The sequence below is a fragment of the Rhinoderma darwinii genome, chromosome 13 (genome assembly GCF_050947455.1).
Source record: "Rhinoderma darwinii isolate aRhiDar2 chromosome 13, aRhiDar2.hap1, whole genome shotgun sequence".
Classification (NCBI taxonomy): domain Eukaryota; kingdom Metazoa; phylum Chordata; class Amphibia; order Anura; family Rhinodermatidae; genus Rhinoderma; species Rhinoderma darwinii.
This window is the reverse complement of record NC_134699.1, coordinates 50,448,470-50,472,422: the sequence shown is the minus strand read 5'-3', so window position 1 is coordinate 50,472,422 and position 23,953 is coordinate 50,448,470. Positions and strand designations below refer to the sequence as shown.

General features: G+C 41.7%; 1 protein-coding gene across 5 annotated transcripts in view; it reads left to right on the top strand.

Annotated features, from left to right (window-relative positions):
• Positions 1-23,953, top strand: part of CBX8 (chromobox 8) — a 69,895-nt gene that overhangs the window by 25,141 nt on the left and 20,801 nt on the right. For 4 of the 5 annotated variants that reach the window (XM_075846671.1, XM_075846672.1, XM_075846670.1 and 1 more), the window contains exons 2-3: positions 13,414-13,473; positions 19,524-19,567. In XM_075846671.1, the coding sequence (XP_075702786.1) occupies positions 13,414-13,473; positions 19,524-19,567 (104 nt within the window). The remainder of the gene's footprint in view (positions 1-13,413; positions 13,474-19,523; positions 19,568-23,953) is intronic. The other variant, XM_075846674.1, reaches the window with a different exon arrangement.

The following is a 23,953-nucleotide window of genomic DNA, read 5'->3' as shown; positions in this document are numbered from 1 at the left end:
AAATCTGACATATTTCACTTAATGTGGTAATAACGTCGGAATGCTTAAACCTATCCAAGCGATTCTGAGATTGTTTTCTCGTGAGACATTGGGCTTTACGTTAGTGGTAAAATTTGGTCGATATATTCAGTGTTTATTGGTGAAAAATTGCAACATTTAGAGAAAATTTAGAAAAAATTTAATTTTTCTGAATTTAAATGCATCTGCTTGTAAAACAGATGGTAATATTTACTAGTTCACATTTCCCATATGTCTACTTTAAATTTGCATTGTTTTTTGAATATTCTTTTATTTTTCTTGAGCGTTACAAGGCTTAGAACAGAAACCGCAATTTCTCATAATTTTTATGAAAATTTCAAAAGCCTTTTTTTTAAAGGTACCTCTTCAGTTCTGAAGTGGCTTTGAGGGGCCTATGTATTAGAAACACCTCATTTTAAAAACTAGACCCCTCAAAGTATTCAAAACAGTATTTAGAAAGTTTTTTTTAACCCTTTAGGCATTTCACAGGAATTAAAGCAAAGTGGAGGTGAAATTTGCAAATTTCGTTTTTCTTGCTGAATTTCAATTTTATTCTATTTTTTTTTTTCTGTAACACAGAAGGTTTTACCAGAGAAATACTACTAAATATGTATATGTATAGATTCTGCAGTTTATGGAAATGTCCCACATGTGTCTCTAGTGCACCCGTGGACTAAAACACAAGCCCCAGAAGCAAAGAAGCATCTAGTGCATTTTGAGGCCTCTTTTTTTTTTTTTATTAGAATATATTTTAGGCAGCATGCCAGCTTTGAAGAGGTGTTGAGGTGCCAAAAAAGTAGGAATCCCCCAAAAGTGACCGCATTTTGGAAACTGCACCCCTCAAGGAATTCATTTATGGTTGTTGTTACCATTTTGATCCCATCGTTTTTTCACAGCGCGTATTTGAATTGGGCTGTGAAATTAAAAAAAAAAATTACATTTTTCCAATAAGATGTAATTTTTTTTATCAATTTCTTATTTTCACAAAGAATAAAATACCCAATTTTGTTGCCTAATTTATCCGGAGTGCGGCAATACCCCATATCTGGCGATAAACTGCCGTTTAGGCCCATGGGAGGGATCAGAAGGAAAGGAGCGCTATGTGTTCTTTGGAGTCCAGATTTTGCTGGATTGGTTTTCGGGTGCCATGTTGCATTTGCAGAGCCCCAGAGGTATCAAAGCAATGGAAACCCACCAGAAGTGACCCCATTTTGGAAACTACACCCCTCAAGGAATTCATTTATGGGTGTTGTGAGCATTTAGACCCCACAGTTTTTTCACAGAATTTATTTGAATTGGGCTGTGAATTTTAAAAAAAATGATTTTCCAATAAGATGTAGTTTTGGCTCAAAATTTCTTATTTTCACAAGGAATAAAATACCCAATTTTGTTGCCCAATTTGTCCTGAGTGCGGCAATACCCTATTTGTGGTGATAAACGGCCGTTTGGGCCCATGGGAGGGATCAGAAGGAAAGAACCACCATTTGGCCTACTGGGGATTTTCTGGTGCGAAGTCATGTATGCAGAAGCCCCTGAGGTACCAGTACAGTTGAAACCCCAAAGAAGTGACCCCGTTTTAAAAACTGCACCTCTTAAGGCATTCATCTAGAGGTGTAGTGAGCATTTTGACCCCAGGTATTGTGTAAAAGATAGTGTGCAGCAGATGGTGCAGAGTGAGATTTGCAATTTGCTATACATATATGCCATTTCAGTGTCCGATATATTGTGCCCAGCATCTGCCAACGGAGACATACACCCCATAAGCTGTAATGTGGGTTCTCACGGGTATGGCAATACCCTACATGTGGCTGTTAACAGCTGCCTGGGCACACAGCAGGGCCCAGAGGGGAAAGATAAGGGAGATAAGCTGTGCGGAGTGCAACAGGGTAAGTAAAACTGGGGTAGATTGAAAATCAAGGGATATATGATACATTTTAAAACACTTTCATACAGAGCCCATTGATATATTGTGTCCTTCCTTATCCCCCTCTTTTATAGCAGACTTTGCACCTCTTTTGACTTTTGCCCTTCTTGCCAGTTTGGGGAACTTTTGCTGGAAAGTGTTGCCCTGGTACGATGCGTGTGGCCTCGCTTCCAGAAGTACTGGGTGTCCCCCTTCCTGGTCCCTAAATATTAGTTTCTTGATAACCACCTCTTGAAATTCCAGGAAAGTTCCCCTCTGGCCTGCACATCGATGTAGCACGTACGCATTGTACAATGTCATCTGTATGATGTGCCTGGCCAGCTTCTTATACCACACCGCATGGCGCTTCAGGACTTGATCTGACAAGTCCACCCCTCCCATGTACATATTGTAGTCCAGGATGCAGTCTGGTTTGGGGGTCTCTGTACTGGTACCTCGTACAGGTACATGGGTACTGGTGTGACATCGTTCTTGTCTTGTACCTGACACACAATATGTTGCTGCTAGATTGTGCCCTGCTCTCACCCCTACTGGGTGTTTGCCCAAGCAGAGTCTTAGGGAAGCCTCTCAGATTTCTTCTAGCAGTGCCGCCTGCCGCAGGACTGGAAGTGAGGCACTTGAAGAGTGGGACGCTGGTATAAAAATTATCCAGGTAGACGTGGTGACCCTGGTCCAGCAGTGGGTGCACCAAATCCCACACAATTTTTGCATTAACTCCCAGTAAGGGGAGGGGCATTCTGGGGGCTGAATACTGGTGTCCTTCCCTTCAAATATCCTAATCTGTAGGTATACCCTGATGCACTCTCGCACAGCTCATACATCTTCACGCCATACCTTGCCTTCTTACTCGGCAGGTACTGGCGGAATTGAAGCCTCCCTTTAAAATGTACCAAGGACACATCAATAGAAATACACTTCTTGGGGGTGTATGCTTGGGCAAACCGGGCACTGAAATGGCCTACTAGGGGTCTTCGTTTATACAAACGGTCAAAACTGGGGTCATCTCGGGGTGGGCACGGCTCATTATCAGTATAATGTAGGTAGCAAAGTATTACCTCATTTTTATTTTTTTTAGGTTACAGTTCAGTTCTGAAGTTGCTTTGAGGGGCCTATATATTAGAAATCCCCATCAAACACCCCATTTTAGAAACTAGACCCCTCAAAGTATTCACAACAGCATTTAGAAAGTTTATTAACCCTTTAGGTGTTTCACAGGAATTTAAAGCAAAGTAGACGGGAAATTTACATTTTTATTGATTTGTCAGAAAATCCTTTTTTTTTTTTATGTAAAACAGAAGGTTTTACCAGAGAAACGCAACTCAATACTTATTGCCCAGATTCTGCAGTTTTGAGAAATATCCCACATGTGGCCGTAGTGTGGTAATGGACTGAAGCGCCGGCCTCCGAAGCAAAAGAGCACCTAGTGGATTTTGAGGCCTCTTTTTTTTTTATTAGGCACCATGTCCGGTTTGAAGAGGTCTTGTGGGGCCAAAACAGTGGAAAGCCCCCAAAAGTGACCCTATTTTGGAAACTAGACCCCTTGTGGAATTCATTGTAGTTTTCATTTTTATTCATGTTTTAACTTTTTGTGTTGCCTTATTCTAAGAGCCATAACTTTTTTATTTTTCCATCAAGAAAGCCGTACGTGGACTTTTTTTATTTTTTTTTGCGTAACGAGCTGTATTTTCGATCAGCACAATTTTTTAGGTACATCTGAACTTTAATTTTTTTTATCTCTTTTTATTAAATTTTTTGGGCGGTGAAGTGACCAAACAATTCTGGTGCAGTTTATTATTATTTTCTTTTACGGCGTTCACCGCGCGTGATAAATAATGAAATAATTTTGTAGTTCAGTCCATTACGGATGCGGCAATACCAATTATGTATAGTTTATTCATATATTTTTATTAATAAAGGACTGATAAGGGAAAAAGGGGGATTTTTACTTTTATTACTTTTAAAACTTTTATTTTCTTATTTTTACACAACTTTTTTTTAACCTTTTTTTTTACTTTATTACTTTGTCCCACTAGGGGACTTGAGGGCAGGAGGCCTTGATCGCTATTCTAATACACTGCACTACATGCGTAGTGCAGTGTATTAGAGCTGTCAGCTACTCACTGACAGCAAGCATAGTGGGTCCTGACTTTGTCAGGACCCACTAGGCTTCCGTAGATGGCATAGCCGGACGCCATTGTTAGGCGCCCGGTTGCCATAGTCACCATCGCCGGCCGCTATTGTGTAGCAGGCAGACGATGGTAGCCTAACCCCTAAAAAGTCGCGATTGCTATTGAACGCGGCTTTTAAGGGGTTAATCAGCGGGGACACCGCGATCAGTCCCCGCTATAGGAGCTGCAGCAACTGCTGTACAAAGACAGCAGCTGTCACAGCTCCTGTATGTGTTGGGAAGACGGCTGAAATAGCCGTTACTCCCGTGACGTACTATTCCGTCATGGAGCGCGAAGGGGATGGTTTCCATGACTAAATAGTACGTCTCTGAGCGTTAAGGGGTTAATCCCTACCAGAACGATCATTCTCCAAGCACTGATGACAGCTGTGTGGGGGCAAGACTTAAAGCCTTTGCCAATGAGTGGTAACTGGTATTGCCAAATTCTTAAATGACCAACAACGCCCGAAGGATTCCCAATAGAGTCCTATTCCCCTCAAAGTTTTTTTGTTTTTTTTCTTATCGATCTCTCCTAGATCTGCTAGAAGAAGGAATTCAATACATGATTCATATGGGTACAGTACAACTGGTTCCTCTAAATGAGCAGATAAAAGGTTACTATTCCAGGTTGTCTCGATTGCGAAAATCAAATGCAGAATTCTGGACCATCATACATTTTAAGCCATTTAAAAGGTTTGTGTCCAAAATGAAAACCATAAAATCTGTAATGAAGTTAACAAAAGAACAGTGATGGCTACGATGGTTTTAAAAGATGCTTCTTATCATCCTTCTTGTAGCGTCCATGGCCGCAGGCCGTCTGGATTACTCACGCCCCGGCGGCCGCAGCCATGGATCTGTGAGCGCTGGCCCGCATTTCCTCCCCAGGAGACGCCTTCTCACTTCCGCTTCGGTCCGCTGTGTCACGTAGGGTGCGCCCACACACTCGTGCCCAGCCTTAAAGGGGAAACGTGCGCACATGGGAGTTATCACTAATTGGCCCATGATCATCCTGGACTATAAGAAGGGCCCTGCTCCTTTGCCCATTGCCTGAGCATTGTCGTTTTTTTCCTATGTTAGTCTAGCAAATCGTCCCTTAGTGTTATCCTGTTCCCGTTGTTTCCCGTGCCCTCCTACCTGTATCCCGTGCTATTTGTTCCTGTGCCTTAAACAGTCGTGTTGTGCCACTGGTTCCGCCTGCTGTGTTGCACCACGTATGGTGTCTGCTGTCAAGGTCCCATCTGTGCCTACCCGTTTCTACTGTCTGAACCACTACAGGTACCCTTGTGCTTCGACCATTTATATATTGACTTGGTACCCTGTTGGCCAGGTGCTATCCCGCTACAGCGGTACTCCCCAGTGGGTCCACATACCCACAGTTTGTGACACTTCTATGTACCAGTCTCCCCAACCGTTTCTGCGATTTGCAGTTCAAACTAGCAACGGAGGTCATCTTCTCTTGTTTGTTTGTCTGTCTTCCTTTCGGTATCTTATCAGCCCTTCCCGTATTCATAAAGGCAATGGTTAGGTGGTTCCTATCCCAAGACAGAAATTGATCATTCTCGTTACATATCTAGACGACATCCTAATTATGGCCGAATCAGAAACTCCACCATCAGCTCACCTACAATCCATCATTAAACTTCTACAGTCCCTAGGTTGGGTTATCAACTTGGAAAAATTAGATCTATCTTCTAGCCCCAAGATCGTTCTCTTCATTCTGCTGGTAATTTTGCTTGTTTCTTCTAGCTGCCAAAATAAAGCTGCTCAACAAATTTGACCCTTCCTGAAGTTAAGGTCTTGCTCAATCAGATCTACTATGACTATTCTGGAGTGGTTGACATCTTGTATCTCTGAAAATGCCTGGGCACAATTACATACAAGATCTCTTCAAGAACTGATTCTATCCAGATGGGACAAAAAAAAGTCTGGAGAATTAACTAATTCTAGGTCACGTAATCTCTCTGCTGGTGGTTGTCCACATGCTGTGGTCTCCATTCCAAATCCAATCAATCACCATGGATTCCAGCGGCTGGGGAACACTCACAGATCACTTTTCATTCCAGGGGAAATTTACTTTTTGAGTGTCAGACACCAGTCATCATACTTAAGGGTAGGGATGCATGATGCATCAAAATTTCGACACCATTTCGATGCTGTGGAGGCAAACTCTTCAATACCATCAATTTTATCTATTTCGATCCTAAGCTGTGTGGCCACACAGCTTAGTATTGAAATAAATGAAGGAAACATGGCACACGCGCAGTGTAAAGCACCCTCTTCTTACAGTGACCCTTTCCCTGCCCCTTTCTCACATTCTCAGAATATCATTGGTGGCAGTAGAGCAAGGAAGGATGAGCGTTCCTCCCTCCTACTGTGACGCCCCGCTCGTCGTTAGTCCTAGTAGGAGGGAGGAACGCTCCTCCTTCCTTTCTCTACTGCCACCAATGATCTGAGAATGTGAGATAGGGGCAGGGAGAACCACAAAAATAGGCCATACTTACTAAATGGGTTGGTAGACACCAGTTCCCAACAGGACGCAGGCAAGTCAAGAATGCTATTAACAACCAGAATGTCTCACAGGTATGGTAATTGGCTAGGTGTCACCCACTCAGTGGTATCAAAACACCTCCAAGAACATCACTATAAAATAGCGAAACTCCGAAACAACATTAGAAACCATGAGAAAAAAGAGTCATTAAGCCATAAGTACACAAAAAATATATATAATTTTATTATTACATCCAAAATTGAAGATACAAAATATATAAAAACACAACGAGGTATTAAAACTGAAAGGTCAATAGGTGGATCGATTATCTGGACCCTACACACAGGTATAATGTAAATGCTGAATGTTGAAAGTTCTATTGGCTATGAATTTATAATGGAAAAAGGTGAGTATTGTCCCATACAGATAGTGCTGATTCACTGAAACAGCATTTATACCATCCTACTATTGAATAGCACATGCATATCAAATAGAAATAGGTGACATATGAGATAATGTCAAGAGAGTTACGTCTAACTCCTCTTATTGCATGGTCCCGGGCATAAGACAGGAGAAAAAGTGACCTGAACTGACCCGGTATATAAGGGAGACCACAGTCCGCCTGGCACATACCAGGAAAATAAATGAATCAAAGCTTACCCATGGAGGTTTAAGAGTAGAAAGGTCCACCTGATGTTGAGGCACCCCGACGCGCGTTTCGCCTATATCGCTTCCTCAGGGGGTGTCAAGAATGCTACAGGAGGAGAGGGCTCAGGGGCATTAAATAGTAATATCCACTCCCACTAGTCTTGAGGGGAGTGGCTGCTCAGTGTTATCACTGCACACAACCAAAGCTTCAAATAATGTGCCAGTTGCAAGGCGCAGCGTATCTTGCCGGGTCTTATAATGTTGGGAGAGTTTAGTGTGCCATTGTCTGGTCTGGCGTGCAGGGCAGCCCGCCTGATCTAATAGTATGGGCGTGACTAAGGGCCTGTTCACATCACCATTCGCTTTCCGTTCCGGGTTTCCGTTGGGTGAACCCCGCAACGGAAAGTGAAACTGAAACCACAGATTCCGTTTCAGTCACCATTGATATCAATGGTGACGGAAACATCGCTAATGGTTTCCATTCGTCACCATTCCGGCAGGTTTCCGTTTTAACGACTGAATCAATAGCGGAGATGGAACCGAAAAACATGTAAAAAAATTCATTTTTTTTTCCGTCTCCCATTGATTTCAATGAGGTTTTTGAGGCTGAAAACGCCTCAAGATAGGGCATGTTGCATCTTTTTCCCATGAGTGTTTTTTTTTTTATTATTTGCTCGCAATAAAAAACGCTTCCACCTCCCATTGAATTCTATAGGAGTCAATTTCGGCCATTTTTTGCCGCTGTTTCCGCGGCAAAAACCGCGGCAAAAAACTCAGTGTGAACAAGGCCTAAGAATAACAAACAAACAATGTAATGAAAATGTGTCTTCAAACTTTTGACAGGCAGAGTTTGGAGAGCAGGATTCTCCTCTTCTTTTTGCAGTGTATAGAAGACCTGATTGCCGTTAGGATATGTTCACACGCTTAACAAAAAACGACTGAAAATACGGAGTTGTTAAGGGAAAATAGCCCCTGATTTCCAGCTGTTGTTTTTTGCATTGTTTTTTACGGCCGTCTTTGGAACTGGTTTTCTATTGAGTCAATGAAAAACGGCTCAAGAAGTGACATGCACTTCTTTTTACGAGGCGTTTTTTTTTTTTTTTTACGCAGCCTTTTTTAAATACGGCTGCCGAAAGAACGCCCCGTGGGAACGGAACCATTTTTCCCATTGAAATCAATGGCCAGATGTTTGGAGGCGTCCAACCTCCGCATTTTTAGCCGTTTTTCGGGGTGTTTATGGCCCGAAAAATGGCTGAAAATAGCCTGTGTGAACATACCCTAAAAGGGTTTCTGAGATTTAATGACTTTGGAAAATGTAAGTATATTACAAATGTATTTACATTTATAAATTACAAGCATTAACACAAAGTGGCCCCCCCCCCGTTTCCAGATCCTGCCGTGGGGAACTTGAATTCTTTGCTGGGTATACGACGCGTCACTTGTGACGTGTGTATATCGGCTTGTTCTGCTTCACAGCCCGTAACGCGCATGCGCTGTTACTGCTGTTCTCGCGGTCCCTGCTTTTCTCGAGATAACAGCAGGGGCCGCGCATGCGCGTTACAACATAACAAGCCGATATACACCACGTCACAAGTGACGTGTCGTATACGCGGAAAAGAATTTAAGATCAACAAAGCGACCAGAGCAGAGAGTAACGTCACCAGTCAAGTTCCCCACGGCAGGATCTGGAAACGGGGCCACTTTGGAAAATGTAAGTATATTACAAATGTATTTACATTTATAAATTACAAGCATTAACACAGTCATTAAATCTCGGACAACCCCATTAAGCTTCGCCCACTAGCCAAGGGAAAACTGAGATTAGGAGCGCCTGCAGAGGGAAAAACTGCTAAAGAATGCGGAATACACGTCATATTCACACACATGACCGCTTATTCTGAAATGTCACCTGAAAAGTTAGGCACGCTTTAAACAAAGATCTTCAAAAACATTTTTAAGATGTGTCAATCTACTTAATTTGCTTGACTTCTGTTTTTGTGTGAAAAATCCACTTTTATATCTTGCAATGCTTAACGGAGGGGTAAGGGCTATTGAAGCCAAAGCGCAAAATTCAGGATAAACTAGGATTAATTTTGTAGGAAATTAGGTGACAAGTGCGCCATTTTCATGCCTTTTGATACCTATTTTATATTGAGGTCTGACACTTCCAGCCATTTGCTCTGTAAACTTCACTCATTTGGAAGTTTGCACTGATAGGTGGAAGCTTCAGCTTCTGGCACACTCTACTTTTGAACAACTTTGTTGAACGATTAATCTTTTGAAGAGACATTGGGGTAACTAATTAACTTTTCTATGCCCGTTATCTGGCGTAGAAAAGTTAAACACCGTATAAGTCGCAATATCCGTAAAATTTACAACTTTTGTGCCGCTTCTGCTGCTCATGGCACTTATATAAAAAGTGGGTGGAGCTTAATGGAATGGGACGGGGCCACCTACGGCCCAACAGATTTGTAATTTACCCCGGAAACTGGCATAATTTGGTGCAAATCTACTCTGGCTGGTAGCTAATGTGGATTTAACAGCCAGAGATGCGCCTAATTTATTAAGTGGGAGTGAAAAATGAAAATAAAATAAAAAAATGGCTTGGACTTCAAGGGGTTAAATTTGAGTGAGGGATTTCTTCTTTAACCATTGTATAAAGTGTATTGGATATGACCCTATTCTCTTCCTTACACCACCACTTTTGTGTAATTTACACCCAAGATTGTGTGCTAATTATTATTTTTTTAATTTACATTTTACAAAACGCTGGCATTTTAACTTAGGCCTCATGCACACGACCGTGTTTTTGCGTCCGCAATTCAACCGCAAATCCACGGGTTAATTGCGGACCCATTCATTTCTATGTGGCCATACCCACTATCCGTGTTTTCACGGCTCTCCACATGTCCGCACATCCGTGCCGCAGAAACTCCGGACATGTCCTATTATGGGCCGCAAATGCGGTGCGGACATGCCAATAGAAGTCAATGGGCCCGTGGAAATTGCGGATACACCGCCGTGTGTCATCCGCAGTTTGCGGATTTGCGGATCATGTGACCTTCTAAAGGGGGTTTGACCAAGCTTTTGGCATCCTGTTTAAAAGCCCTTTTTTTTTTTTTTTTTTTTTTTTTTTTTTTTCATCCGCATTTTTGCGGATTACATACGGATGAACTGCGGATTACATACGGATGAACTGCGGATGACATTCCACGGAACACGGTCCTGGAATTTGCGGACCAGAAAAACACCACGGTCAGCCAGAGCAAGCTGCGTTCTTAAAAAAGCCACTTACCATAGAAAAAGCAGCAAAACATCAGACCAAAACACAGTAGTGCGTTTTATATTTCCGTAAAAAGTTTTTAATGTAAGATCTAGCTGCACTAAAAATCACATGAAAAACACTGTAAATCCAGACTAAGGGTAGGAACACACAGCGTATTCAGGGTGGATACACTGCGTCAAGCTGCGCAGCGTATCCGCCCTGAACACCGTAGGGAATGGCGTCTGAAATCCCGCACCACGTTGTGGTGCGGTTTTTCAGGTGTAAATTCTGCTGCGTAAATTATCGCACATACTTACCCCCTCTCTCCTCTGATGGCCGCTCCGGCCTCCCTGGATGACGTTGCAGGCCTGTGATTGGCTGCAGCGGTCACATGGGCTGCAATGTAATCGAGGGAGGCCGGAATGGAGAGGAAGCAGGGAAGAAGCGTGAATTCAACAGCAAACGCGCATCGGAAGAGCTGAGATTACGCAGCATTAATTAACATGCTACGGTTGAAGAAACTGCACCGCAGGTCAATTTATGTGCGTTTTTTTCCTCTGCTTCCGCTGCCTCCCATCCGCATCCTGGTTAGGTGGTCAGGAGTTAAGGAGACAGCTAACCTACACTGTTTCCGCAACTCCCGTAGAAGTGAATGGGAGTTACTGAAACAGCGAAGCACGAGAGCTACGCAGTTTCCGGAACGCTGTAGCTACGTAAATAGCGTGCCTTGCTACGCTATTTACGTAGCTACAGCGTTCCGGAAACTGCGTAGCTCTCGTGCTTCGCTGTTTCAGTAACTCCCATTCACTTCTACGGGAGTTGCGCAAACAGCGTAGCTCAGCTGTTTCCGTAATTCCCGACCACCAGGATGTGGCCGGGAGGCAGCGGAAGCAGAGTAAGCTAAAACGGGGTTTAGGGGGCCCCGTTGTAGATATAGGTCGGACCCACATCTGTCGGACATGCTATAAATGTCCAAGATGGGGAAAACGCCTATAATGCCTATTCTTAGCCATACTCCTTTTGCTAGACCCTTTAAAAATCTGTCTACTGGGGTGCAAAAAGTGTGAAACGCATAATAAATCTGGCGCACGGCATGTACGCCAGTTTTTTTTTATGCAATTTGAACCAGAGTTCTGATGCATTTTGCTTGGTAAACCGTCCTTACTATCTGTTTTTTTTTTTTTGTTTTTTTTTTTTTTTTTTTGACCGACATTAAGCAGGCTTTATGCTCTATTGATTCTGCAATGCACAAAAATGTTGATCGCTGTAAGTTAACCGCATTAATTGTTACCATGGCTACTCCTTTTTCTTGTGCGCTATCATGCAAGACCCATCCATTTTTTTTCATTCAAGCCAAATTCACGCAGACACTTTCTTTAAGAATTTGTTATGCAGCTTATTTTTTTTGGTTAAGGAGGATCAATAAAATCATAATAATTAATGTGATCTTCAAATATTTTAACAGACCCCATCACCAATTTACAAAAATAAAAAAAAATGGTATCAGCCAGGATTTTTGTCTAAAACGAATGTCTGTCACAAATAACCTAATAAACAAACATTTTAGTTGGGGAAATGGCATCTTTTCACATACTTGACTGGTCCTTTTGTATACACAGACAGTAGCTCTGGAAAGTGAAATGACAGATGGTGGTAGTGGGTTGTCCTCTGGAAGGCGAATCTATAGGCAGGCGACAGCAGTAGTGACATTGTGTCGCCCTCAGCTGGTTGACTATGCATGCGACCTATACAGTTCGTGTGACTGGATCGATTAGATAGGAGCCTGATTATGGGGAACACCCCTTTCCACAATTACATCAGGATTTGTCCCACAAATTTTGCAGCCCTTGTTTGTGAAATGGGAAAATCTCTGGATAGTTCTCACCAATAATTTACATTTTTATCAATATATTTTCAGCAACATCTGCATTCAATTGCCCTCTGCGTCCCCCCTTTATGACCGCATTAATGGAGGTTGCTACCTTGACCTCTGTAGTATAAGAGACAGAGGTTAAATAGCCCCTACCTATTACTTTCCCTATGGTTATGTTCTCCCTACAGAGGTTAGAGCCGAGAGGTCTGCTATGGAACGGCGGAAGGATTCTCACCGGCGCTTGAGTTTGTTTGGAGCTGTGCAGGGCACCCACCTTCTTTGCCCACGACCGTACTACCTGGGTGGAATTCCCCTGGCTATTTGACACTTCAGATGCTTGACGAACTCCAAGAACTGTCAGTTGGAGCCACTTTGTAGAAACACTGTTTTTTCACCCTTCATAGCAACATCACTGCCCTGCAGGTCCTCGGACAGGCGGTCGGGGAGTGACGCGTCTCACATCGATTACCTAGGGTGTCTTAGGCACGAAAATATGGCATTAGATCTCGGCTCAGAGTTGGAGAAGCAGCGGTCGCTACAGCTTCTCATCCTTGTGGGCTATCTTGTGGTCCTGCAATGGATTCTTAACCACCCACCCCCCCCCCCCTCCCCAGTCCAGTGAAAGGACCTGTGGCTCAAAATGTGTCCATTTATAATTGTGTATTTTTCAGGGATGTATGACGCTAGGCTTGAAGGGTTCTACAAAAATCATTTGTGTGCAACCTGTAGTAACAAAGTCCTTAAAGAGGAATGCACGTCTTTAATGGAGGATATAAATTCCATTGTTAGGAATGTAATACGATCTACCAAGACGGAGACCATTATATCTCTGGGTACAGTTGAAGACTGTGCATCTAAAATAAAATCACTTGAGCAGTTACTTCTCATTTGGAGGTTTAATCGAAGGCAGACAGAGACATGGAAGAAGGTGAAATTGTGGGGTCAGAAGCTGGACATGATGCTTTAAAAAAAAAAAAAAAAAAATCTAAAAAGTTCTTTAATCCTCAAGATATTTCTAATTCTATTGCAGACTTCTACTCATCCCTTTATAACCTCCAGGGAGATAATGACTACTCAACCATCTGATGAGGTAAATAAAATGTTTTTAAACTCTGTACAACCTCCCTCTCTATCCACCGCTCAGTTGAATACATTATCTGCTGAGTTTACTACTTACTCAAAAATACTTACGTCCATTACCTCTTTGAAACCTAATAAGGATCCTGGCCCTGACGGCCTATCTAATGGTTATTACGGGAAAAACCTTGGATCACCCAGGTTATTACCGACCCATATCCCTTCTTAATAGAGACCTAAAAATCCATGCAAAAAATACTAGCTAACCAGTTAGCCACTGGTTTAATATAGATCAAGTGGGGTTTGTGAAGAGGAGACGTTCTCTTGATGGAATGAGATTTCTTGACATTATTACTCATGTTGAGGTATGTCAGATGCCTTCTTTGCGTCTCACACTTGATGCAGAGGAGGCGTTCAACAGTGTTTATTGGGGGTACATGGCGGCTGTTTTGGATACATTTGGCATATGTGGAGAAGCAAAAAAGACCATTATGTCGCTATATATGTTACCTTCTGCTGCTGTTCTCGTCACTGGTGATCTAATTTTAAAAAAATCCATAACAAATGGCACTCGTCAGGAATGCCCACTGTCCCCGCTATTTACTTTAGTAAAGAAACGCCTAGCTGAGGCCATCCGATCCTTTCCAACAATTCATGGCCTATCTATAGGTAGTACTGCACATTAAATTGGTCTCTTCTGCAGACGATGTAATAATAGCGGTTACCGACCCTGATGAATCTTTACCATCTGTAGTACAAATTTTGGAGGAATTTAGTGCTGCTTCATATTTATAAGATTAACGCTTCTAAATCTCCGCTCTCAAATATGGGACTCTCATCGTCTCAACTTTCCAGAATATCAAAACGATTTATTTTTGCTTGGGCAGACACATTCCTTACTTTAAGGGGTTTTCCCACGATGGACATTTATGACATCCACAGGATATGTCATAAATGTCAGATGCGGGTACCACCTATCTCTAGAACGGGGCCCCTAAACCCCGTTCTACCTCTTTGTGTGTCGGCTGATTACCGACCATGAAGGTGAAAACAGTGTAGCTAGCTGAGCTACGCTGTTTTCGTGAGCCCCATAGAACTGAATGGTAGTTACGGAAACAGCGGAGCTCGCATGCTATTCTGCTTCCGTAACTGCTATTCACTACTACGCTGTTTTTCCGTAACTCCCGACCATAAAGTCAGGAAGTGGCCGGGAGTCAGTGATGGCAGACAAAGCTAGAACTCGGTTTATGGGCCCCGTTCCAGGGATAGGTGCGGGTCCCAGATGTCGGACCCGCATCTATCTGACATTTATGGCATATCCTGTGGATATGTCCTAAATGTCCCTTGTGGGAAAATCCCTTTAAGAGTAACTTTCTTAACCTCCAGCTAACGTACACAAATACCTTCCACTACTCAAATGTACAAAAGGTACATCAAAACTATTCCAAAATTGATATTTCTTGGGTGGGCAGAGAAGCCACCGTTAAAATGATGGTCTTACCTAAGATTCCATAGCTCTTTACAAATCTCCCCATACTGCTAAGAATTATTTTGCCAAACTCCAATCCCTTAAGTTTATTTGGAAATCCTCCAGACGTCCCACCATGCATTCGTCTGTAGGGTTAGGATTTCCCAATGTTTTAACTATTACCATACTGCTGTACCCTATGTGGTACACTGTTGGTAGCAAGGAGGGAAAACTATACATTTGGTGGAGATGAAATCTAACTTTTTAAAACCCTTGATATACCAGACCAGTTATTGTTGCTTATTCTCAACTGTCTTATACCTTCCTCTCCATACCGGTCTATCCAAGCAGGAATTCATTCCTGGAGAACTATAGTATTGGGGGGAAAAAATAATGTATTCTGTCTTTAAGAATACATGACCTCCCAATCACATTGGTAAGACCTATATCATTTCCGACATAGACTTCTCCAATTGGCTGAACGCTGGGATAATTACTATTCATCAAATCTGGGATTAATCTCTTTCCCTGACCTAACCTAATGTGGTACTTGCTGGCGATGCATTTTGGGGATTTCTAATATTACCCCTTCCCGACATTCGCCATATATATATATATATATATATATATATATATATATATATATACACACACGGCGGAGTTTGGGTGGGGGAGTATGGAGCAGGCTCACGGGCTGAGCCCGCTCTATAGAACAAACATGTCAGCTGTATGTAACAGCCGACACTTCAGTGTAACGTGCGGGATCCTACTAGTTTAACCCATTGGATGCTGTGGTCAAAAGCCACCGCGGTATCTAAGCCATTAGAACTGGGCCGGCTCCCTGTGACATTGCATCTGCCCCCCGTGATGCGGCCTGTGTGCCAAATGAATTCCCGTAGGTCTGCCATATTTACACTCTTAAAAAAACAACCTTTTCCCCCCAAGTACAGTGTAAAAAAACAAAACATAACTGGTTTCCCCCCCCCCACCTGAACTGTTATAATATAACATTAACCCGTATGCCGTAAAAAAATAAAATAATAATAAACGCCAGAATAGCTGTTTTTGATCACTTCATCTTCCACAAAAAAAATTTAATAAAATGATCAAAAATTCTAATGCACCCCAAAATGGTATCAATAGAAATTACAGCTCGTCCCGCAAAAAATAAGCCCTCATACACTCAATCGACAGAAAAATAAAGTTTTGCTCTCAGAATATGGTGACCTAAAACTAGTTTTATTTTTAATAATTGTTTTTTTTGTTTGTAAAACATAAAAAAAAAAAAACTATCTAAATTTTGGCATGACCGTAATTTTAAATCAGTAAAGTTAACATGTTTTTACCACAGAGAAAACGAACCCCCCCCCCCCCCCCAAAAAAAATGGTGGGGACACTTGTTTTGGGAGTGTTCACCACTTGCCTCCTTTTGGACTGAAATTCTTGGGATACCCATGTTCGTGGTCTCCTGCCTCAACAGTGTTGGGTTAGACGTTCCACATACGGACTGCACAATTGTTTCATGTGTTTTCAGCAGCTAAAATACCGTACTTCTTTCCAAATATAAAAAGTCTACCAAAATGTAATCTTACTGAACTAGTGCCCAGGGTTAGTTGTAGTTGTGTAATGGAAGGACTGATGGCGTCTTCTTATGGTGACCTCCTACTTGTTTAAGTGGAAGCTTTAGGATTTATACATTTCCAGACATCACTTCCTTGTGATACCGCTTTGCTTACAGTAAGTGTCCCCTTACCAGTGTTCTCTAAAAAAAAAAGACGGAGTTCTGTCAAGACTTCTCTTTGTCTGTGTTTCTTGTTTTAATTTTTCTTTTTGTTTTTTTTCCTTTTCTATTATGTTTTTTAATAGGATGACAAAAAGACTAATATGTATTGTGGGTAAATGTTAAAAGGATCAGTTTTCTCCTGATTTAAATGGATCTGTTTTTGGCATTGTATGGTTTTCTAAATCTACAGCACATAATGAACTGGGCTCTGCTGTATTGTTTTGGTCTCTGCCCGACGACAGAAAATGTTTCGAATTGGTTAGAAAATGTAAAATGGAGACACTAATACTTTCACTTTCGAAACTGTAAGGCTGGGTTCACACGACCTATTTTTAGACGTAAACGAGGCGTATTATGCCTCGTTTTACGCCTGAAAATAGGGCTACAATACGTCGGCAAACATCTGCCCATTCATTTGAATGGGTTTGTCGACGTACTGTGCAGACGACTTGTAATTTACGCGTCGTCGTTTGACAGCTGTCAAACTACGACGCGTAAATTGACTGCCTCGGCAAAGAAGTGCAGGGCACTTCTTTGCAACGTAATTTGAGCAGTTCTTCGTTGAAGTCAATGAAGAGCAGCTCAAGATTTACGAGCGTCAGACGCCTCGCATATTACGAGGAGGCGCTTTTACGTCTGAAACGAGGCAGCTGTTTTTTCCTGAAAACAGTCTGTCTTTTCAGACGTGTAAGCCTCTCATCGTGTGCACATACCCTAAGGATGTCCAGATTCCGTGGTCACTAAGTGGAGCTTCTGGATGCAAGGAGCTCCCCCCTCCTGTGTGTCGGTGACGTGATGAAGGGTCTGGCTGCCTGGCTTAGTTTATTAGATAAGCCAGCTTCTTCTCTGTCACTGCTAATACACAGTAGCTCTATGTCCAGTTTGCAATTGCTCCTTTTCCTCCTGCTCTCCTTATCTGTAAGCTCCCTCCAGCTCCCCTTGACTGTCAGCACGGCACTCTGTTTTCAGTGTGAGACATCTAATAGTATCATGTACGGCCAATTTTGTGTTGAGTATGTTCTACTGGATACTGCGTATAAGAGGATTGTTTCTAATGGATATTGCTATTATCAGTCTTGATAAATGCAGTATTGGTAAAACCAATCTGGAAAGTACTGCTTCTAGATAACCCCAGTGGATCCGATCGATTTCCTTCTCTGCATCCAAGGCAATGAGCACTGAAGGTACTCGATGGGTCCAATCCCAGTTTATAAGATTTGAAATGCGTCGAGTGCCATCCGGCTTATTTTGGCCGGCAATGAATCCAACCTCGTCTTCACTTTTTAGCTTGGAGAGGATTTTAACTTTCATAACCGGAAAACATGACTAGATTAAAGAAATTTGAAAGACATTATAGAGAATAGAATGTATCTAAACTAATACAGGACAGGAAATATAGTGCATAGGACACCATTCACATCACAGAAGATCAACGGATCACTAAAAGACAGAAACCGCACAAGAACAAACCACCTGGGAGGCCATTGCAAAGTAAACCTAAGGGATACATAATACAATAAAGATCACAATAAACCACAAATGCATATAAACCAAAATAAAGGTGTATCAAAACTTAGGGCTTAAACTAACCGTTTACAGAAAAAAATGCAAAAAATATAGAAGAACCAACAACCATTAAAAAAACAAAAAACATCCAGAATAATCAATGACCAATGACTTTGATATTTATTTATTTTTTTGGAACCCATTTCTTTCTCCACAAATAGCAGTAAAGCAAATCCTCCAATCACCACCACAAGAAAAACATAACCAAATATTTTCAATAATTGCTGCAAACCATATAAGAGGGCCCCACTTAAAAAGAAAAAGACTGGAGGATGCGGAAGGGGGAAAACAAAGAAGAACAAAAACAAAGGAAGTCTGACCTATTTTTAGGCCTTGATGACCAAGCAATTTTTTTAAGTTTTTTTTCATCGTTGCATTCAAAGAGCTGTAACTATTTTTTTTTATTTATTTTTTTTGAGTTTGGGTACATATAATTTATTGATCAACTTTTTTTTGGGGGGGGGGGACAAACAGCAATTTCGCCACTATTTTTTGTCTCCTAAATTTACGCCGTTTACCCTGTAGTATAAATAACATAATGACTTTATTCAGCAGGTTGTTACGATTGCGACAATACCACATTTTTTTATTTTGTTTTCTGTCTCTATATTTTAAGACCCATAACTTTTTATTTTTTATTTTTTTTTGCTGCTGACCGCTTTGAGGTCGACTTTTATTTAGTTTTATTTTTTTGTGGGATGACTTTTTATTTGTACCTGTTTGGAGTGCATGCAACTTTTGTCATCACTTTGGTTTTTTATCACTGTTTATTTTAGTTTTTAAATAATGTAATGGCTTAATATTTGGACGCGCCGATACCAAACGTGTAATTTGAGAACAGCCCAATTTTGCGGTGTGCCTTGAATGCGTCTAACCGCTTTGCTCCTGTCTAGTAACAACAAAAGCTTATGTGTAGTCCCAGCCTTTCTGTGCAAAGCTATAATCTCATTGTCCTCCATGTTGTATCGCAATGCTGAGGTTTGTCTTCTTCCTTCTGTGGAGATCAAGGCTAATTAATCCAATTTTGGGGGAAAAAGCTGAAATACACTGCGCTCAAAGGCTGTAGAGCGTTATATAACGATTATACCCACGACACTTGGAGGATTATGAAATTCATATTGCACCTGGACATTTTCGCTACAGTAGTTGCTATCCTTGTATCTAAAGAATAGCAGTTTTCCTGGTTTCGTTTTTTTTTTTTCTCTATATTAATTCTTCTTCTTTTCTTTTTTTTTTTGTCCCCCAGGGTCGAATGGAGTATTTGGTGAAGTGGAAAGGCTGGTCTCAGAAGTAAGTGAATTATTTGAATTACTGTGCTCCTACATTAAATTAATCAATGACCCTTTTTTATTAACAAACCTTGATCCTTTTTATTTACAAAGCGTTAAATTTATAGTTTATCGTGGGTTGTAAGGTGAAGCATGGGAATTTCCAAGCAACAAACAGACCTTTGTTGATGAAGAATATTTTAAAGAGGCTCTGTCTGTCACCACATTATGTGTGCCCTATATTGTACATGATGTGATCGGCGCTGTAATGTAGATTACAGCAGTGTTTTATTTAGAAAAACGATCATTTTTGACGGAGTTATGACCTATATTAGCTTTATGCTAATGAGTTTCTCAATGGACAACTGGGCGTGTTTTTTACTATATGGCCAAGTGGGTGTTGTGGAGAGAAGTGTATGACGCTGCCCATTCATTTATAGAGCACATAGCTATATCGCTATGTGCAGCCACATAAACACACTGTAACGTTACTGCCGTGTCATGACAATGAATATACATTACCTCCAGCCAGGACGTGATGTGTATTCAGAATCATGACTCTTCTGTAGCGTCTGTGTGAGACTACAGCACAGCACAGCGAGATCTCGCTGTAAATGACAGTTTACAGCGTAATCTCGCGAGACTACGCCTGCTATTCTGTAAATCGCAGAGAAGTGTCAGGATTCTGAATAGACATCACGTCCTGGCTGGAGGTAATGTATATTCATTGTCAGGACACAGCAGTAATGTTATAGTGTGTTTATGTGGGTGCAAATGGCTATATTGCTATGTGCTGTGTAAATGAATGGAGAGAAGTGTATGACGCTGATTGGTCACGGATTGGTCAGCGTCATACACTTCTCTCCACAACGCCCACTTGGTCATATAGTAAAACACACCCAGTTGTCCATTGAGAAACTCATTAGCATAAAGCTAATATAGGTCATAACTCCGTCAAAAATGATCGTTTTTCTAAATAAAAACCACTACTGTAATCTACATTACAGCGCCGATCACATCATGTACAATATAGGCCACTTATAATGTGGTGACAAAGCCTCTTTAAGCAGTACTTTCCAATAAAAAAAAATTCTTACATGGGGAGGAGGGGGCTAGTCCATAATTTGTACAACAAAATTCTTAACCCTTTAATGACGCGGCCTAGTTTGGGCCTTAAAGAGGCTCTGTCACCAGATTTTCAAACCCCTATCTCGTATTGCAGCAGATCGGCGCTGCAATGTAGATAACCGTACCGTTTTTTTTGTTTTTTTTTTCAAAAACTAGCATTTTTGGCCAAGTTATGAGCATTTTTATATTTATGCAAATGAGCCTTTCTTAAGTACAACTGGGCGTGTTTAAAGTTAAGTCCAAGTGGGCGTGTATTGTGTGTGTGTACATCTGGGCGTTTTTACTTGTTTTACTAGCTGGGCGTTGTGAATAGAAGTGTATGATGCTGACGAATCGGCATCATCCACTTCTCTTCGTTAACACCCAGCTTCTGGCAGTGCACAGACACACAGCGTGTTCTCGAGAGATCACGCTGTGACGTCACTTCCTGCCCCAGGTCCTGTATCGTGTCGGACGAGCGAGGACACATCGGCACCAGGCGACAGAGGCTACAGTTGATTCTGCAGCAGCATCGGCGTTTTCAGGTAAGTCGGTGTAGCCTCTGTCGCCTGGTGCCGATGTGTCCTCGCTCGTCCGACACGATGCAGGACCTGGGGCAGGAAGTGACGTCACAGCGTGATCTCTCGAACACGCTGTGTCTGTGCACTGCCAGAAGCTGGGCGTTCTGAAGAGAAGTGGATGATGCTGATTCGTCAGCATCATACACTTCTATTCACAACGCCCAGCTAGTAAAACAAGTAAACGCCCAGTTGTACTTAAGAAAGGCTCATTTGCATAAATATAAAAATGCTCATAACTTGCCCAAAAATGCTCGTTTTTGAAAAAAACACGTTACTGTAATCTACATTGCAGCGCCGATCTGCTGCAATAGGAGGTAGGGGTTTGAAAATCTGGTGACAGAGCCTCTTTAAGGCTCAGAGACCATTTTTCAAATCTGACGTGTCACTTTATGTGGTAACAACTCAAATGCTTATACCTATCCAAGCGATTCTGAGATTGTTTTCTCGTGACCCGTTGAACTTTGTTAGTGGTAAAATTTTGGTCGATATATTCAGTGTTTTAGTTAAGAAAAATCGCAAAATTTACAGTAAATTTGGAAAAATTTGCATTTTTCTGAATTTAAATGTATCTTCTTGTAAGACAGATCGTAATAGCACACAAAATAGTTACTAGTTAACATTTCCCATAGGTCTACTTTGTGTTGCATTGTTTTTTTGAACATTCTTTTGAACATACTTTTTCTAGGACGTTACACGGCTTTGAACATAAACAGCAATTTCTCATATTTTGAATAAAATTTCAAAAGCCTTTTTTTTTCTTTTTAGGTACCAGTTCAGTTCTGAAGTGGTTTTGAGTATCTTCTATGTATGAAACCCCCATAGAACACCCCAATTTAAAAACTAGACCCCCTCAAAGTATTCAAAACCGCATTCAGAAAGTTTCTTAACCCTTTAGGCGATTCCGAGTAATTTAAAGCAAAGTAGAGGTGACCATTTAAAAATTTCCTTTTTTTTTGCCAGAAAATCCTTTTTTATTCCATTTTTTTTTCTGGAAAACCTGAGAAACGATGCTTCATATTTATTACCCAGATTCTGCAGTTTTTAGAAATACCCCACATTTGCCTCTAGTGTGCTACTGGACTGAAGCACCGGCCTCCGAATCTAGTGGATTTTGGGGCCGCCTCCTTATTAGAATATATGTTTGGCACCATGTCAGGTTTGAAGAGGTCTTGTGGTGCCAAAACAGTGGAAAAACCCCCAAAAGTGACCCAATTTGGCAAACTACACCCCTCAAGGGATTTATCGAGAGGTATAGTGAGCATTTAGACCCCACTGGTTTTTTGCTGCATTTTGTGGAATTAGACTGTGCAATTGAAAAATAAAAAGGTACAAATTTTAAGGAATAACGGAGAAAAAGCAGCCTAACATTTTTAAAGCAATTTCTCCCGATTACGGCAATACCCCATATGTTGTCATACGGCAGGTCTCCATGTAGATTTTGCTGGATTGGTTTCTGGGCGCCGTGTCACATTTGCAGAGCTTCTGAGGTACCAGTACAGGGGAAGCCCCTTTAAAAGTGACCCAATTTTGGAAATTAGACCCTTTGAGGAATTGATTGTAGTTTTCATGGGGTGCATGCTACGGAGCACTGGGGCATTGTTGTTCTCCAAAGGCTCCCGAGATCTTTCCTGAGGGCCAAATTCCTTCAAATCCACAAAATAAAACATCCTCTTCCCAATTAATTTACAGTCGAATGTCCTTAATCTCAAACTCCGACCCAGGATCAGCAGGAACAGAAGTGACCGAAGAAGTTCTTAAATACTTATTCAGCACCACAGGATTGAGCAGCGACGCATGGAAATAGTAAGGGATCCACAGGGAAAGAGGCAAATAGAGGTTTTAGCTCACCGAATTTATGTTCTTTAGGACTTCAAATGGACCCAGGAATCGAGGAGCAAATTTGAATGAGGGTACCTTCAGGCGGATGTTTTGTGAAGGTATCCATACTTTATCTCCAGGAGCATACTGTCAAGGAGGTCTATTATTATCTGCATACTTTTTCATGTGCTTGTGTGATGGCAGATTTGGTTTGTTGCCAGGCCTGTAAAAAATTCCCAAAAGTAAAGTTGGCAGCAGGAACTTCAGAAGAAGTGGAGGCGGGTAGTGGCATCTGAGAATTCTTACTGTATACAATGAAAATAGTGAGGATCTGGTGGATTTTCCAGAATGGTTGTTATAGGAGAATTCGGCCCAGGGAAGTCGTTTCACCCAGTTGTCTCATTGAGCATACACAAAATGGCAAAGAAAATTCTCCAGCATCTGGTTGACCCTCTTAACTTGACCATTGGACTTCTTGGTGGTATGCAAGAAAAGTCTAGCTTTACCTCCATTAGGCCACACAGAGCTCTGAAATCTTGAGGTGTACTTTACACCGCGGTCCAAGACAACATTACGGGGCAGGCCACGCAGACTAAATATATGTTGTATAAAGAGGCCAGCAAGACTAGGAGCAAAAGGAAGACCAGGCAAGGGAACAAAGTGTGCCATCTTAGAGAAGAGATCCACAACCACCCAGATAGTGTTGCAGCTGGCTGAGAGAGACAATTCATGAAGTCAATCTCTATATGTTGCCATGGAGAATCAGGAACTAGAAGAGGCAGAAGAAGACAAGCTGATTTCGCTTTGGAGACTTTGCTTTGAGCACATATAGAAATGTGGCGACATAGTCCTGAACATTCTTGATAAGAGATGGCACCCAGAACTGACGAGAAATGAGTTCC